The following is a 17,735-nucleotide window of genomic DNA, read 5'->3' on the forward strand; positions in this document are numbered from 1 at the left end:
TATGACTGCTCCTAGATTGCAATCATCTGCAAACTTGGCCAGATAGATGCCATTGACATTGGCCTTGACTTCTAAGAAGTAGATGCCAAAAAGGAGCAGACTCAGCACAGAGCCCTGAGGGACTCTGCCAGTGACTGGCCTCCTTGTGGAGGTGGTCTCCCCACTGTAACTTCCAGGGTCCTATCTGAGAACCTACTGGCTATCCATCAAGTAACATAGGGGTTTATGGCTATATTCATGAGTTTGTTTACAATAACCAAGTTGGGTATTGTATCAAATGCCTTAGCCAGGTCAGTGTAGGCAGTATGTACCATTTTTGCCCTCAGAGCTGATTTAAAAAAATACTTCTGGTAGTACTTCTTTATTCCTTTGGTTCAAGAAATGTCATATATGGAATGTAGACAAGATTTGTTCTGACATTCATATATTTTAGGATATATTTTATGCACCATTGTAGTAATAAATGCCAACCACTTCAAATGCTACACAGTGTGCACAGCTTTCAAGACACAGGATTTTGGGGTGCAGTAGAACTCAGTCCACATTTATAAAATTTCAATGATCAAGTTTATTGTGTAGTTCTGAGTCATCACTGGTCAATATCAAGCATAGTGCTGCATGGCAGATGATACTGGGATGATAAACGTACCACTGAAATCACTTTCCTGATCTGTTTTATTTTTGTATTTGTGTGACTGTACCATGAAGTAAGAATCACCCCAATCCCTAACTCTAAATTCTTTTCATTCATCAGTAGGTTAAGGAGGTTAAAGTTGTTCTATCATGGTGTGGATGGGAGGAGAAATGGGGTAGGGGTTATCCTGAAGGAACAGTATGCCAAGATTGTTTTGGAGGTAAAAGGAGTGTCCGACAGAGTGATGTTTATGAAGCTGGAAATTGATGGTGTGATGATGAATGTTGTTAGTTTATATGTTATGCAAGTTGGTTGTGCAATAGATGCAAAAGAAAAATTTTGGAGTGAGTAGGATGAGGTGGTGATAAGTGTACCCAAGGGTGAGAGAGTGGTGATTGGAATGGATTTCACTGGGCATGTTGGTGAAGGGAACAGAGGTGATGAGGACGTGATGGGTAGGTATGGTGTTAAGGAGAGGAATGCAGAAGGACAGATGATAGTGGATTTTGCGAAAAAGCTGGCCATGGCTGTGTTGAATACTTATTTTATGAAGAGGGAGGAGTATAGGGTGACATGCAAGAGTGGAGGAAGATGCACACAGGTGGATTATATCCTATGCATTAGGGTCAGTCTGAAGGAGATTGGAGACTGTAAAGTGGTGAAAGAGGAAAGCATAGTTGGGCAGCATAGGATGGTGGTCTGTAGGATGACGTTTGTGATCAAGAAGAGGAGGAGAGTGAGGGCAGTGCCAAGGATCAAATGGTGGAAGTTGAAAAAGGGTAATTGTGAGGTGGAGTTCAGGGAAGAGTTAAGACAGGCAATGGGTGGCAGTGAAGAGTTACCGAATAGCTGGATAACTACAGCAGACCTGGTAAGGGAGACAGCATAAAAAGGTGTTTGGTGTGACATCTGGACAGAGGAACAAGGACAAGGAGACCTGGTGGTAGAATGAGGAAGTACAGGAGAGTATACAGAGAAATAGGTTGGCGAAGAAGAAGTGGGTTTGTCAGAGAGATGAAGAAAGTAGACAGGAGTATAAAGAGATGAGATATATGGTGAAGAGAGAGGTGGTGAAGAAGGCTAAGGATAAGGCATATGGAGAGTTGTATGAAAGATTAGACACTGAGGGAGAAAAGGACCTGTACCGATTGGCTATACAGAGGGACTAAGCTGGGAAAGATGTGCAGCAGGTAAAGGTGATAAAGGATAATGAGGGAAATGTACTCAGAAGTGAGGAGAGTGTGTTGAGCAGATGGAAAAAGTATTTTGAGGGGCTGATGAATGAAGAGAATGAGAGAGAGAAAAGTTTGGATGATGTGGGGATAATGAATCAGGAAGTGCAATGGATTAACAAGCAGGAAGTAAGGACAGCCATGAAGAGGATGAAGAATGGAAAGGCTGTTGGTCTAGATGATATACCTGTGGAAGCATGGAGGTGTTTAGGAGAGATGGCAGTGAAGTTTTTAAACAAATTGTTTAATGAAATCTCAGAAAGTGAGAGGATGCCTGAGGAGTGGAGAAGAAGAAGTGTTTTGGTACAGATGTTTAAGAATAAGAGAGGTGGGCAAAGCTGTAGTAACTACAGAGGGATAAAATTGATCAGTCACAGCATGAAACTATGGGAAAGAGTAGTGGAAGCTAGGTTAAGAAGGGAAGTAATGATTAATGAGCAGCAGTATGGTTTCATGCCAGGAAAGAGCACTACAGATAAGATGTTTGCTCTGAGGGTGTTGATGGAGATGTATAGAGAAAGTTAGAAGGATCTGGTTTGTGCCTTTGTGGACTTAGAGAAAGCATTTGACAAGGTGCCTAGAGAGGAGTTGTGGTATTATATGAGGATGTCAGGAGTGGCAGAGAAGTATGTAAGAGGGTATGTGCGAGGGTAGTGTCACAGTGGTGAGGTCTGCGGTAGGAGTGACTGATGCATTCAAGGTGGAGGTGGGATTACATCAAGGATCAGTTATGAGCCTTTTCTTATTTGCAATGGTGATGGACAGGTTGAAAGACGAGACCAGACAGGAGTTCCTGTGGACTATGATGTTTGCGGATGATGTTGTGATGTGTACTGAGAGTAGGGAACAGGTTGAGGAGACCCTGGAGAAGTGGAGATATGCTCTAGAGAGAAGAGGAATGAAGGTCAGCAGGACTAAGACAGAATATATGTGTGTGAATGAGAGGGAGGATAGAGAAATGGTGAGGATGCAGGGAGTAGAGCTGGCGAAGGTGGATGAGTTTAAATACTTGGGATCAACAGTTCAGAGTATTGGCGAGTGTGGAAGAGCGGTGAAGAAGAGAGTACAGGCTGGGTGAAGTGGATGGAGAAGAGTGCCAGGAGTGATTTGTTGACAGACAGGTACCAGTAAGAGTGAAAGGGAAGGTCTACAAGAGGGTAGTGAGACCAGCTATGTTATATGGGTTGGAGATGGTGGCATTGATGAAAAGGCATGAGTCAGAGCTGGAGGTGGCAGAGTTAAAGATGTTAATATTTTTATTGCGTGTGATGAGGGTGGGCAGGAATAGGAATCAGTATATTACAGGGTCAGCTTAGGTTGGACGGTTTGGAAACAAAGCCAGAGAGGTGAGATTGCATTAGTTTAGACATGTGCTAAGGAGGGATGTTGGATATGTTGGGAAAAAGATGCTAAGGGTGGAGCTGCCAGGTAAGAGGAAAAGAAAGCCTAAGATAAGGTTTATGGATATGGTGAGAGCGGACATGCAGGTGGTTAGTGTGACAGCAAGATGCAGAAAACAGGAAGAAATAGAAACAGATGATCCGCTGTGGTGACCCCTAACGAGATCAGCTGAAAGAAGTAGTAGCAGTAGTACTAGGTTAAGAGGTGGTACCACACTATACTTGAATGAACAGTCACTTTAACTATTTAAAGGCATATGTTCAATTTAAGAAGTCTGCAGCATAACACAGGCTAAAATGCTAGCATACAACATGTCACTTCATCTGGTTTCATTTTGTGGTTTTTACAGGTCTGCCATGGACAAGTATGTATCATAGAACTATTCATTTATTTATTGATATATGACTACCAGGAATGTCTGATTGGGTAGAAACCCATTTTCAGTGAAGGCTTGGGGAGAAAACCTCCAAATTATTACAAAACATTTTAAGAACAGTAATTTTACAGTCTTCAAAAATAAAACAAAAACATTTGCAGTTTAAATAATTATAACAAATCAGATATAATATAAAAATATTGGTTAAGAATCGATACAAGGTATATTTAGAGAAACTTTATACAGTTTTTAATTTGTAGAGAAATTAAAGGTAAGTTAATCTAATATGAATAAGAACTGTAACATGAAGTAAGGGAAAAACAGGCTTATGGTATATTTAGAGAGAAAGTCAGAGAATAGAATTAGATAGCACTATGGAAGTAAATGAAGAAGGGGGAGTTAGGAGGTACAAGGAATGAAAAGGTACTTGTTCACATTTAGGGATATAATTTAGCCTGGTTTTGAGAAAGAACAGAGGCAGGTTTTAGCTAGGAAATCTTTCAGAGTGGTTTTGAAAGATGGGAGGGTAAAGACCTGATGGGTATTAAGGAGTTCCAGGCCTTAGCATCCTTGTACGAGTAGAGACAACACCCAGCAGATGCCCAGCTAATATAGCCTATAGCTCTGCTGTGTACTTCTATGGAGCAGTAGACTACAGAACTAATACCGTTTATATGCAGATATAATGCCATTGTATTGCAGTATAGAAATATGTTCTGTGTGCATAAAAGAGGAACAGAAAACCTGTTTTACGTATATAAGAAATATTTCACTTTATCTGTTTGCAGTCATCATCAGTGCACTCTGCAATGGAGAAACAATATATAGCAACTCAGTTTTGATTATGGAGTATAGCTATTCTGATAAGGCTGTGCTATGCACAGTATGTTTAATACAACCTACAGATGTTATCCTGTGTATAGTGCAATTAATACAGGTGGGTACTGAAAACAGGTTTCACAGTGGAGCTGTAACATTTTGCTTTGCACTTTTTGATCACAGAGGAGCAATATTCATCACTTTAAAATGATTATTGAAAAAGAATTTGGCATGGTAGAGTGAATATTAAAAAAGATGAGGCAGAGATTGTTAGCAAGCAAGAAAATGGCATTGACTTTGGTTTCATGTTCACGTTGCAAGATTTGCTGCTTTATACAATTAATATTAAATGCTAAAATGTTCTTATCCAGTGGCACACAGTTTCATGAACTCTAATCGCACCCTGACTTAGGAATGGGGTCCATTCCCATCATTGAATTAGAAACCCAAAAAGCTTGTAGAAATTAAACTGGTAGAAGCAGTGTATCCTAAAATGTTAATACCAGTGTGAAACTTAAATGTACACAAGTGAGAGTTTGGCTCTTTTGCTACCTCATGCTGTGAAAAGCAAGAAAAAGAATGTTTGCCTTAGTTTATTGTAAGGTTTGGCTTTGTGTGAAAGAATTTGCTGTAGAAGTTAATATTAAACTAGAAATTAATGAAGTTTGTGAGTCTGCATTTAAACCAGTGCAAGAAGGACTTGATTTCCATGTGGAAGTGTTTTTGGAGAAACCTGGAGTGCTGAGAAGTTTTTCAAGAGGGTTCAGATTGTTATATTTAAAGTACTGTACTTCTTGTAAAACCCTCTATATTATAATGTACTCATAGTCGTTTACTAAAACCTGTTTGTTTATAAATAAATTCTCCTAATTTTACACTATTACATATGGGTTCATATGTACTATGCAATTAGTCTACAGATTTTTACTGGCCTAGCCAATAACCCATATTCAAAAGGTCCCTCCAGCCTCAGAGAGGGCAATACAAATAGGCCAGCAGACAATCTGTGGCTGCACATCCAGTTATCTAGTTTTACTGTGAAGATAGCAAGGTTGCTACTCTGCCTCATGTTTAGTGGAAGTTTGTTCCAGGTGTGGGGGATACATTGCTGTATAAGTCAATCGCACCATTGTGTCTTATTTATATGCCGATGAAAGCTTAGTTCCTTCAACTGGGTATTTGTGAAACCATTTATTCTGAGAAGGAACAGAAAATTAAAAAGGGTTGAATCTTTTATGGCTCAAAAGGCTAGAAACAGATCTCCATGGAGGAGTCTATAAAACAGAGTGCAGCGAGAGGGCTGCCGGTGTATACTAATAACTAATGTTTTTGAGGCCACTGATCTTTTTAGTTAAGAATGTCTAAAGTTAAATGATATGTTTAAGACAAATGCATGCCCAAACGGGTCATAATATGTAATAATGGGTCTAATGAAATATAAGTAAAGGGGATGGGTTGGGAGGGTGGCCTAATGGTTAAACTGTTTGCCTTACAAACACAAGATGCAGGGTTTGAATCTCACAAGGGATAATTGGCTAGGCTTAAAATGGCTTGCAAGGGCAGTTAGCTTAGTACTAATCTATGAATGTATGGGATTATGACTGCTTCGGATTTAGAAGAGATGTCTTTAAAAATTAGGTGAGCCACATAGAAAACTTTCTGAACTATTGTGAAGATATGATGATCAAAAGATAAGGAGGTATCAACAAGATTGCCTAGATCCCTTACAACAGTGTCTGATTGGTGAGGTGTGTTACCTATATGGTAAGGGAAAATGTTTTGTTTACCAAAATTAACTATACTACATTTATTTGTTCACATTTCACATGAGAATTTTGGCCTTGCACCAATTTTTAACATGGTCTAACCCATGGTGGAGCAAATGTGAGTCAGTGGAAGATCAAATAACACCCAATTTACAGTTGTCTGAAAGGTTAGATAGTCATAGTCCAGGAGTGTTGGTTTGAAGATCTGAGAAATAGATACCAAATAGGAGAGGGCCCATGACTGAATCAGCAACTTTTTTTCCTTCAGAAGTGAAACCTGCAACTCTTAATAGCATGAGCACTGTCAGGCAACCATTTAACTATCCACCATACAACATAAGGATTTATATTCAGTTTACAAGTCTGCCAATAATTCTTGCATAGCAAATAATGTCAAAGGCCTTATCCAGGTGCAGACATGTTGTATATACTGCATAGCCACTACCCAGTGCTTCAGTGACTTCTTCAAAAAAATAATGAGATTAAAGAGGCTGGATCTTCCTTTGACAAAACCGAACTGGTGAGGGTCCAGGGTTAAGAGATTTTCAATGTCTAGATTAATAAGGTCAAAGATTATACATTCCATAGCTCTACATATGAAGCTAATGAAACCAATTAAATGGTCTATAGTTCCCAGGGTCTGTGGTTGCGCTAACCTTGTGTAATGACATTACAATGGCTGTGCCCAGACTTCTTGAATGTAATTAGAGAGATTTAGATTAAAGAGGTTAAGCAGGGTTCATACTGGGCATACATCTTACTGACAATCTGGCAACCTGGTATGTTATTAGGGCCCATGGATAAGGTGTTCTTAGTTTATGACAGGACTGAGAGGATTTGTTCCATAGTAATTATCGGTTGTGGCTGGGACTGTGGAATCCATGGAATAGCTATAACTGTGGGGTGGAGTATATTTGCATTATATTTATCAGCTAGAATATTAGCTACTCCCTTAGGGTCAGAGCGAGCAATATTACTGTGGGCTAATTACAGACATTGCTGGGTGTTAGTTCTTAAGATTCAGATATAGTTAAAAAAAATTCTAATTATTTTGGATTTTATTGGATTTTTTAAGTTTATATTCAGCTTTGAGTTTCCTAGTGGTTTCCTTCCTTCCTAATCTGAATGTTTTCTTAAGATAAGTAGAATGAAACTTCTTGTAAGCATTAACTAATTTTTTCTCTCGTTATATCATTTATTTATATGGGTATTCTACCACAGATGCTTGTTTTTAAAGTCCCTGAATGATTTCTATTGCTATTTTTTCTGGTTAATTCTCATTTTGTTTCCTTTTGTTAGCTGCAAAAGATTCATTGGTAGATGAATTATTCAAGAAGTACTTCGAATCAGCAAAGCCACATGTTCTCATTTCACAAGTGATAGTGCCTGGAGTCACTGACTGTAGCTCAACATCAAGTTTCAAAAGAAAAGAATCAAAATCACAGAGATTAAAACATTGCTAGTTACGATAAAGAAGTGGGGTGCCAAGTGACACCAAAACACCATCATCTGCGTTCTTAAAGATGGCTTTCTTCTCTTTAGCTGTTATATTACAATTCTGACAAAAAGAACATTCTGAAAAGGGATAGCCCCTATGATGTAGAAGGACCTTATGGTGCCCCTCACTTTATCAAAAATGCCTTATCAAAAATCTTAGAAAGCATTCTGTGCACCAGACAACATTATTTCTCCTTCACAACATGGATTTTAGAAAGGGTATGGCATCAAAACACTCTGTTTTCATTTGATAGCTTATCAGGAATGGCTTTAACATTGGACAAGTCAGTGTAGTAGTTTTCTTGTCCAAAACCTTTGATAGTGTTCTCTGTGATAAACTACTCACCAGGCTTGGTAGTAGTGTTCTGGATACATTTACACTGCATTGGTTAGGAACTGCATGAAAGGCAGGCACTACAGAGTTACAAAAGTGGCCTGTTCAGAGCCCTAACGTCTCATCAAAGACATTCTTCAAGGCTCTGTGTCAGCCCCCCTGCTATTTTCAATATACATAAATTCAGTGTCCTCTTGGTGTGATATCCTCTGTTTTCTTCAGTAAGTAGATGATAGATTCATTGCGTACCTTGCAGCTGGTTACCAGTGCAGAGCAAGAATTCCAGAAAGGATTTTTTGAAGCTTGGTTTCTAAGCTTGAGGTTTTCATTAAATGTATCCAAGAGGAAAAAGTATCATCTTATACAGCCATTGTAATCACCCACATAGTGTATCACAAAACACAGTGTTTCATTAGCAGAGCATGTTCATTTTTGTAAGATACCTGGGGGTTACTATAGATGACTGTTACCCCTGGATGAACATATTGCTACTGATAAATTTTTAAAATGCTGGCATTAAAGTCTGTTTAAAAGTTTGAATTTCTTCCTGTAATTCTGCACGGGCTTTCAGATATTTCTCAGTAACCTGTTCTTCTGACTCTAAAGCCCCTATGCACTTCTGAAAAAAGTATTTGCATATGTTGTTTAAACTTTCTGAACTCATTTTGTCTGTCTTTTAGAAGTTTATTAAATTTTTCTGTCAGTTCACCACGGACCTCATCTTGTAACTGCTGTTTTAACTCTGCAATTAACGTTTCACATGTGGTGACAGGACATAACTGTTTAACATCTGGATATAATGTAGGAGTATTACCCTTTTCTGGTTCTTTATCATCAAAAGTTGTTTCTTTACAGTTTAACTTCTTAACAATGGTCTGCACTGTATTTTATGGCATTGTACACAGAAAGCAATTTCATATGACTTACACAGTAAACATTTACTGTCATACCACACATTTTTCTGTTTGAGATACCAGTCAAATGTTGCTACCCATTTACATAATGCATGTACATCAACTTGCCCTAGTAAGGTTTTACATTTACTAATATGCTGTTTATACCAACATTGTATTCTGTCTCCAATTTTATCTGGTTGTTCTGATTTACATTTTCTACTATGACCTGTAATGGCATATATACTGTATGTAACACAGGAAAGTTCTTACCAGTTAACAGAAAGACAGATGGCCAGGCTGCTTACTGTAGATGGCTGAAAAGTCCCTGTAGTCACTTGAAAAGCTGGTGAAATGAAACTGTCAGTTGCAGATTCGAAACCTTGGACTTCACCGACTTGGAGAATTTATGGCACTGCCACCTTCCTGCACGGCAGTCTCAATCCAGATTCAAATGTCTGAAAACTGTGCTCCTACAAGCTGTATAAAACTGGAGTGCTCCTATTTAGGATTTACTCATAAATTTTAGTTACTGCGCCTTTACTGAAGTGACCCTATACAAGGCACCACCCCCATGTGTTTGGATACAGGCTAGGGTCGCCACTGAAAAATTATTCACGATGCTGCTTACCAAAGTCTGGTTAAGACACTGAGCCTTGCAGGCTGCTATACCTTACAGCACTGTACTTTATCACCTTAAATGCAGTTGCTAATAAAATAAGTTATCTATGTAACAGACATGTACTATACTGTTACAGCTACAGCTTTTAATGTACAAGGTTTGCTTCTCAGCACAAATCCAGATGATAATTTTACATTCTCAATTTACCTCAAAACAAATGTGTTCCTACAAGTAACAGATCTAACAAAAAGATCAGATCTAACCAATTCAGTTTCACTGTCCTCTTTATACACTTTTTTGCCATTCAGATCCTGTTCATGAAAGCAGTCTTCTGATCTTAATACTGTTGGAATTTGTTTAATGTCATGCAGTCTGTTGATAAGCTGATTTGTGTTCTGTTTCAGGATGAATTATGCGACAATCTTAAACTTAGGGAGTTGTTCCTGTCTCCAGTCATCTCTGCTCCTGGGTTACTTAGGAATTAGACTTTAGACTGCTTTCATAAACAGGATCTGAATGGCACAAAACAAGTGTATAAAAAGGACAGTGAAACTGAATGGTGTTTTGTACATTAAAAGCTGTAGCTGTTTCAGTATAGTACGTGTCGTGTGTTACATAGAAAAGTTATTTTACTAATAACTGCGCTTAAGTTGATAAAGTACAGTGCTTTAAAGTATAGCAGCCTGCAAGGCTCAGTGTCTTAACCAGACTTTGGTAAGCAGCACTGTAAATATTTTTTCAGCAACAAATGATAAACATGCAATCAGATTGTTTGGTGTACAATCATCACTCCCTTCCTTTTTTCCTACTAGTTCTTCCTAAGCTATTATTTAGGGTTGAAGCTGTTTGCTGACCTGAAGTATCAGTTATGTGTCAAACTAGAATTGGTCTGCAATAAAATGAAGAGAATTTACTGTAAGGGTAGTCTCCATGACCACCATTGTGTGGTGGTGAATAAAATGAATTAGTTGGATTTTATGAACCGGTAATGTGATAAACACCTTTACTTTGTATTTGATTTTTCTCTGTAACTGTGTAAGTACACAACTATATAAACACACGTGGTTCAAACAAGTAGAAAGTTAAGATCTTGCTATTCGATAAACATTTGGTCCATCTGAAGTCATAATTCATTTGGAGATACCATCTTTTGCAACTTCGTGGCTCAAGTCTAGAACACATTACCTAATGACTTAATTTTTCTAACAAAATGCTTTGTAAAATCACAGTTCAGGGTCATTACTTAACCCAAGGTAATTGTTCTGTGTATTATCATAGGTAGTCACAATCATCTTCCTTAGTGTACTAACATTTCCTCATGTGCGTACTACTGCAAATATCTGTTAAAGTTAACATATGAGAAGTATGTATTACCTTAATCCACCCACATCTTGATATATCTAAGCAGTCTTCTCTACATTTCTTATTACTAGCACATTCCTTAATCAAGTGTTTATTTGGCACTGTACTTGTCTGCTACTTTAATGCATAAATTATCATTCTTATAATTCTGATGATATGTTTAACCCGACATTGGATTGTGTCATGAGACAATTTTCAGTATACCTTTTTATGTAAAATTGTGTTGGTGATGGAGTACCTTAATTTATACTTCTCTGTGTCTGTTGTCTTGCTTATGTTTGTACATACTACTCTTCTTGTACCTTTATGCGGTACAAATAGTCTGTCTCATTGCATCATTAAGTAGTTAGCTTTCTATATGCCAGGAAAGGAACCATTTGATGCCTTTGACCTACAGGTGTTGTTCACTATGAGCAGTCAGTATCAGTAACATTATTAACTGAACTTGTTTAGTACATATTTTATTTCATTATACAAAAACTAATACCATCAGTAAATTTATAAAATATTTGCATGTCACTTGTAATACTACAATTTTTATCCCGAGATCTCACCTGAAAATGGGGTTCTGGCTCAATTAGACAACCTGGTACTAAAATATAGATAAGTACATACATACATAACTGTAGGTAGTTCAAACTATTTCATAAGTTTACAGTTAAACTCTACTATATGAAAGACAGCAGATAATTTCTCTAGGACACAGCTGAATACTTACAAAATTTTCCCCTTTTTCTCTATAATCTTGCGTCCACAGTGAAGAGTGACATTTCGGCCCACAGGAACAATTTTTGTTTTAGTTCTGGGTGGAACTTCTGTTGGTGTGGCTGTTGGAAATGGAAATTCTGTAGAAAATATAAAGAATGATCATATTAGATGAAATTAATTAAAAAAAGTGTGCTCATTAATATTTAACTTCTAAGACAAAACTACCAATTACTAGTGAGCCTTTCGTATGTTTTGTTTATTCTATCATAATTACTTACCCTCTGCTGCATTTACTTTACTCATCCAAACACTTAATCACTGGACAGGATGGAAGGACAACCAGCTAGTTTCATCTCTCTTTCCAGCCTTTTAGCACTATGTCTCCCAAGACAATATACAAACTGCCTTATGCCCACATATAATAAACTTATATTCAGCACTAGTGAATCCACCTGTGAGAGGTATAAATATTTAATTAATCTGAAAGCTTCTGTCTTAACTAAAAATTTGTGCTGTGAGCTTCATATCTCTCCAGCACAATCATGCATTAAGCACACTAAGATGTCTTATGCCGAGAATGTCAGAAAAAAAAACTTAAACTGTTTAACGTAAGTCTAGCCTTCCACAATGAGTACTTTCCTCCTTTTGTGTAAAGACCAACTATTTCTGACCACCATGTCCCGATTCCAGCAGCTCATTCTCACCACTGCAGCCCTCTGCTTGCCAAAGGACTCAAACCATGCAGCTCTAACACTTGGCATTCCTACAGTCACTACTGAACTTTGGAAGATTAAAGCAGCCCTGATTACTCATCAGCTGGCCTAAATTTGATTAATGGTCTGGGCAATTGAAGAGATGGCCACTGATGAATGACAGAGAACAGAACAGGTTACCTTGGCTATCCCAGGGAGAGACAGCCAGCTTAAGTCTCACCACAGAAGCAACACTAGGTGGAGTTCCATTATGACACTGTTGTACACATAGACTAGAAGGTACAAACCTGGCCAGTGAGTCATGAGTAATTGCATAGCCAACACTGCACTGTGCCTGCTTGACAGGTGCAGGATTGTCTGACTAACTTCCCACAGGATGGCAGGTGCTGACTGTTAACACCTCTCTGTCCAGGTATTTTCTATTGCTAGGGCTGGATTGGTATGAGAATGAATCAGACAATTAGCAACAATGCTTGATGATTGCAGAGCAGGGTAATGTGAGCCCCCCAAAAAATATTAAAAACACGGAATTTAGATGAGAGTCTCTGCTGTTTTGTGGAATTGTTGCTGAATTTTGATTCAGAAGTATTTAGCCTATAGAAACATCTAGGGCATTTCATTTTACAGGGATACCTCTTGTGCTTTCACAAATTAGATGTGTGCTCACAGTTCCCTTCATATCAGTAATTCATAGTTACCTAACATTATGTTTTGCTTAGCTTGTTGTAAACTGCGTTTGTAAAGGTAATCATTTTGCAGTTTAGGCCTATGTATTCTTTTCTTATTTTTGGAACTTTGCTTTGCTGTGTAACCATACTATGTGTTTCTGTAGGCTAAGAAGTGTGTGAGATTAGCTTTCCAAGATGGCTTCACGCTGATCAACAACTTAACTTCAGCTTTCCCAGTGTGAAAACAGAAAATGAGATGGAGTGCCATTGAAAATGTTTTTGGGGTAAAATTCACTTAATGGCTAGTAAGTATACTGTCTGGATGCCAGCAAGGAAGACATTTGGAAAACTGAAAAGAAAGTCAACTAGAAAAGGTGAAGAGGAAATACTGTCTGGGAAGGATTCAGCTCTATTCAGTAAAAAGCAGTTCAAGTTTCTGCTTTAGTTCAAGAGATGACATCCAGTAATTTAAAGGAAAAAATAGACCAAATTTGCTAACAGTGATTAAAATAAATGAAATATTGAAGGAATATGTCAACTCAAATAACAAAAAGGTTGGATAAATATAAGCTTAGCTGCTCAGATCATCTGCTAAAACTGCAAAAATCCAAGATTAATAAATAAAAAGCTAGCTGAGTAGCAGGTTTCTCAAGAAGAGCTGTTTCAAAAGTAGTGGAGTTAAAAGACAGATGCACAGAGAAAACCCGAGATTTTCTGCTGTATCACAGAAACTGTAAGGAACAGACTGTATTAATTTTATGAAAGAACAAATAATCATCTGAACTGGTGTTCCACAGCAGCATTTGTTAATTAAAAAGGCACATTGAGTGCATGCCATGAGAAAGCAGCAAAGACCTACATTAGTAAAGATTCAATCAGACCAGCAGAAGGAGTTGATCCTGAAAAAATTGTGGCGAAGGTCAAAGTATGAAAAATTGGAAAAAGCAGGCAGAAGAGAATAAAATTTAACCCACCAATCAGGGAATGTCAGGAGGCAGGAGTGAGATTCAAGCTGCTGTACCCAGCTGTCTTCAGAGCATTTGTTCCTGGAGGATCAAAGACATTTTTGATGCAGTACAGGCTAAGGAGGAAATAAAAAGTTTATCCAACAAAAAGTCAGCCAACAAGCATAAGGGAGTGCTGCTGCTTATTTTTCTGACAGTAAAGTTCAAAGAGAGACATTCCCAGTTAAAATTATGCAGTATGCTAAAGGAAAATGCTCGAGAGACAGCATGATGAAAGTCATGTAAAATACTAAACTTCTTGTATCTACAAAGATATTGACTTGCTTTTCTTTTTCCATTAGTAAATGTCAGTGACAGACAAGAAGTCTGCAGCTGAAGGCAGTTGGTCAGGGAAATCCTGTACATTCTGCTCTGAAATTTACAAAGATTCCTTCAAGCATCTGCAAGTTGTTAGTTTTTTCATTGCTGACTACTTTTACAATGGAGACAAGCTGTCTGCAGGTGCAATCAATTACTATTCAGAGTTCTGAGCATTTTTTGCTGAGGGAAATGAAAAATTTAAAGGTACAATGGCAAGCAGTTCAATGAAAAAAGTTTGAAATTATGGCAAGTGAATAAGAGTTTGCAGCAGCCTTAATAATTTAATGGCTCTAATAAAACATTGCATAGATTAAGTTTATTAAAAAATAGCCAGCGCACAATTAAAGCTAAAAAATAATGTTTCATGAAAGAGTAAAAGCTGTTTCTCACATCTGGGAGGGGGATATAGATATGAAAAGAACAGATAGTAATTAGTGTAAGTGGGAACATAGGCTGCTTTAGTAAGGGTAACCTTAATTTTAGATTAGGTTATACCTCTGGGTGCAACTGTCAGTTTGCAGCAGTTGTCCTTATCTGGAGGGTTAAACTTAATTTGTTAAAAATGTACACAGTTTGTGTGTTTTTTCTAAGTGTATAGGTGATGGGGATGTTCTGAAAATATATTTATTTTTTTGTTTGAGGTTTTTCATTAAAACAAAAAGTCTTGAGAAATGCGATGTAGGTTCATACAGAGGTGAGAAAAAACAATTGTGTAAAAGATCATCCTGCCAAACATTAGTGTATGCATGTAAAACAAAAGTTGGAAATGCACATTCAAAGCAACTGTCATGTATAATAAGTGAGGATAAAAGCTTTTTATCATAATGGTGACTCTGTTCATAGTATCTTGGAAGGTAAATGTCATACAGGTATAGACAAAAAGAGTACTGAATTATATTAAGAAATGCTGAGTGCAAATAGCAATGTTGCAGGAGAGATGTTTGGAAAGAAATGAGCATGTGAATTTGACAAAGAAAGGATTTCAGAATGGATATTCAGCAGAATATCAGGGCCAAAGGAAAAGGGAAGGAATAATACTGATTACTAGAAGGGTTCCAATAGTGATAGAAGAGGAAAGAAGACAATAATAGTAGATTTTGTAGTACAGGGATATTGTCAAGGGAAGAAGATTGCGCTGACATGTATTTATATTCCACCAAAACTGCTATTGTTGAACTTAAGAAATTTTTGGGAGAAATAATCAGCTTTCAGCAAGGAATATTACTTATAGGTGGGGACTGGAATTTGATTTGCTTCAGTGCCAATTTATCTAGGGGACCTAGAAGAAAATATAACAAATGGAGGTAGATGTCTGAAGAAATTTATACAAATATTTTATACAGAAAACATTAATTCAGTAGTAAGAACTTGGACAGAATTTACACAGTATTTCCCAAGGTCCAGTAACAAGGCTAGACTGGATAGAAATTTCATAGGAACATGTAAATCTAATTGAAAGCTTTGCCGCATGTCCAATAACCATTTCAGATCATGCACCAATAAAAACTAAGATAAGAATTCAGGGTAATGAAGTAAAAATGAGACACTGGCATGTGACACCTGTCTGTAGAAAAGAGCGGAATTTAGGAAATGGGTAGCAAAAATTATTTGCAATTTACTAGAGAAGACAGAAATTTCTTCAGAAGTAATAGCTACTGAGTGGGATAAAGTGAAAAAAGAGTTTAAAAGTAGGGTAGAAATAAAAGTGAAGGATATGGTTAAGAAATAAAATTAATTATATAATGGGCTGGCAAAGGTTAAAGTATTGCGGAGTAAGGGGAATCTCACAGAACAAGAAGAGGAACAACTGCAGAATACTGAACAGAAAAAAGAAAATATTTGGATAACGCATGGGTTTAAAAAGATTGCTGTTAAGCAACTATCTTTGATAGCTCAAGGGCACAAAAGACTTTCAGCACAGTGACTTAGGCAAGAGAAAGTAGAAAGGGTCATCAGCAAGTCTAAGGAGCCTATGAGTAGAAAAATAACTGGAGATCCTATAGCAGTATTAGAGATATTTTGGAAATGTTATGATAATTTGTATAAAACAGAGGAATGTGGAAATCAAGAATGAGTACATTTGGAAATATGTATGAAAGATTTAATTATGCCAAAATTAGAGTAAGATGAGGCACAAAAAACTAAAACAGATGTAGATGGGTTAAAAATTGTGATGTTTAATCAATCTGAAAGGAAGTCTCCAGGAACAGATGGTATTCCCATGGAAGTTTGAAAATTAGGAGGTAAGAAATTAATACAGATTTGGAAGATTTTGTTTAATAATATTTTAAAAGGTGGGGAAGCACCAGTATCCTGGAAAAAAAGCTGTGGTGGCTGTATTACTCAAAATGGATAAATACCTGTCAGACCCAGCTTCATATAGACCAATTTTAATTTTAAACCATGATTATAACGTGTTTATGTATATACATGCTAAAAGAATGGCAAAGATGTGACTAAAATTGATAGATATGGATCAATATGGTTTGTGGAGGGAAGGCAAACATTTGACAACATTAATAGAGCAATGGTGATCTGGAGAGAAGCAGAATGTAAGAAATACTGCTGCTGTTGGTGGATGTTGATGCAGGATACTTAGCAGGATATATGAAGGATCAGAGGCAAGAAGTGAAGTGGGAGGGTTTCCCTCTAATAACTTGGGTTTGAACAGAGGATCCAAGCAGGGGTGTCCTCTTTCCCTTCTGCTATTTGCTTTAGGTTTAGAACCATTTAAATATTGAATTCAGGGATACAATTGATATGCTAATCAAGAAAAGTTAGTTTTATTTGCAGATGATATTATTTTGTACTCAATAAAACCAGAAAATGACATCTCAGTGTTGTGGATTAACAGTGTCGTGCTTTTTATGGTATACAATTAATGAAGATAAAACAAAAGCTATAGCTGTAAAATATGTACCCACTCATCACATGGTTCAGCAATGCCCATATTTATGGGGACATAATAAAATGAAGTATTTAGGAGTATGGATTAAAAAGGTTTCTGTTATGGCAGCTAAAGCTATGTATGAAGAGACTAAACAAAAGTTAATACATAAAATGAGAAACTGGAAGCTCTTGTTTATAGATATGGTTAGCAAGATACAAGCAGTGAGGATGTTTTACTCCTATTAGTTTTATATACAGGTCAGACATAGTTTTATCAACCAGAGAAGCTGTGCACAATTATTAATAAAGAGCTAAAGGAATTTGTCTGGGAGGAAAAGAGGGCATGAGTTAAGTAGGATAAGTTGATCCTCCCAATAGAATATGGTGGTTTAAGATTACCTGATTTGAAGGGATATTTTAGAGCCACACAGTTAAGACTCATATATATATATATATATATATATATATATATATATATATATATAAAAACACAAGA

The 17,735-nt window shown here is 37.2% G+C and overlaps 1 protein-coding gene across 1 annotated transcript in view; it reads right to left on the reverse strand.

Moving 5' to 3' along the window:
- MMP23B (matrix metallopeptidase 23B) overlaps positions 1-17,735 on the reverse strand; it is a 344,346-nt gene that overhangs the window by 24,327 nt on the left and 302,284 nt on the right. Inside the window, exon 7 of the mRNA XM_044061757.1 lies at positions 11,655-11,781. Coding sequence (XP_043917692.1) covers positions 11,655-11,781 — 127 coding nt within the window. The remainder of the gene's footprint in view (positions 1-11,654; positions 11,782-17,735) is intronic.

This window comes from Protopterus annectens, chromosome 2.part0 (assembly GCF_019279795.1).
Source record: "Protopterus annectens isolate FY-2018-M chromosome 2.part0, PAN1.0, whole genome shotgun sequence".
NCBI lineage: Eukaryota > Metazoa > Chordata > Ceratodontiformes > Protopteridae > Protopterus > Protopterus annectens.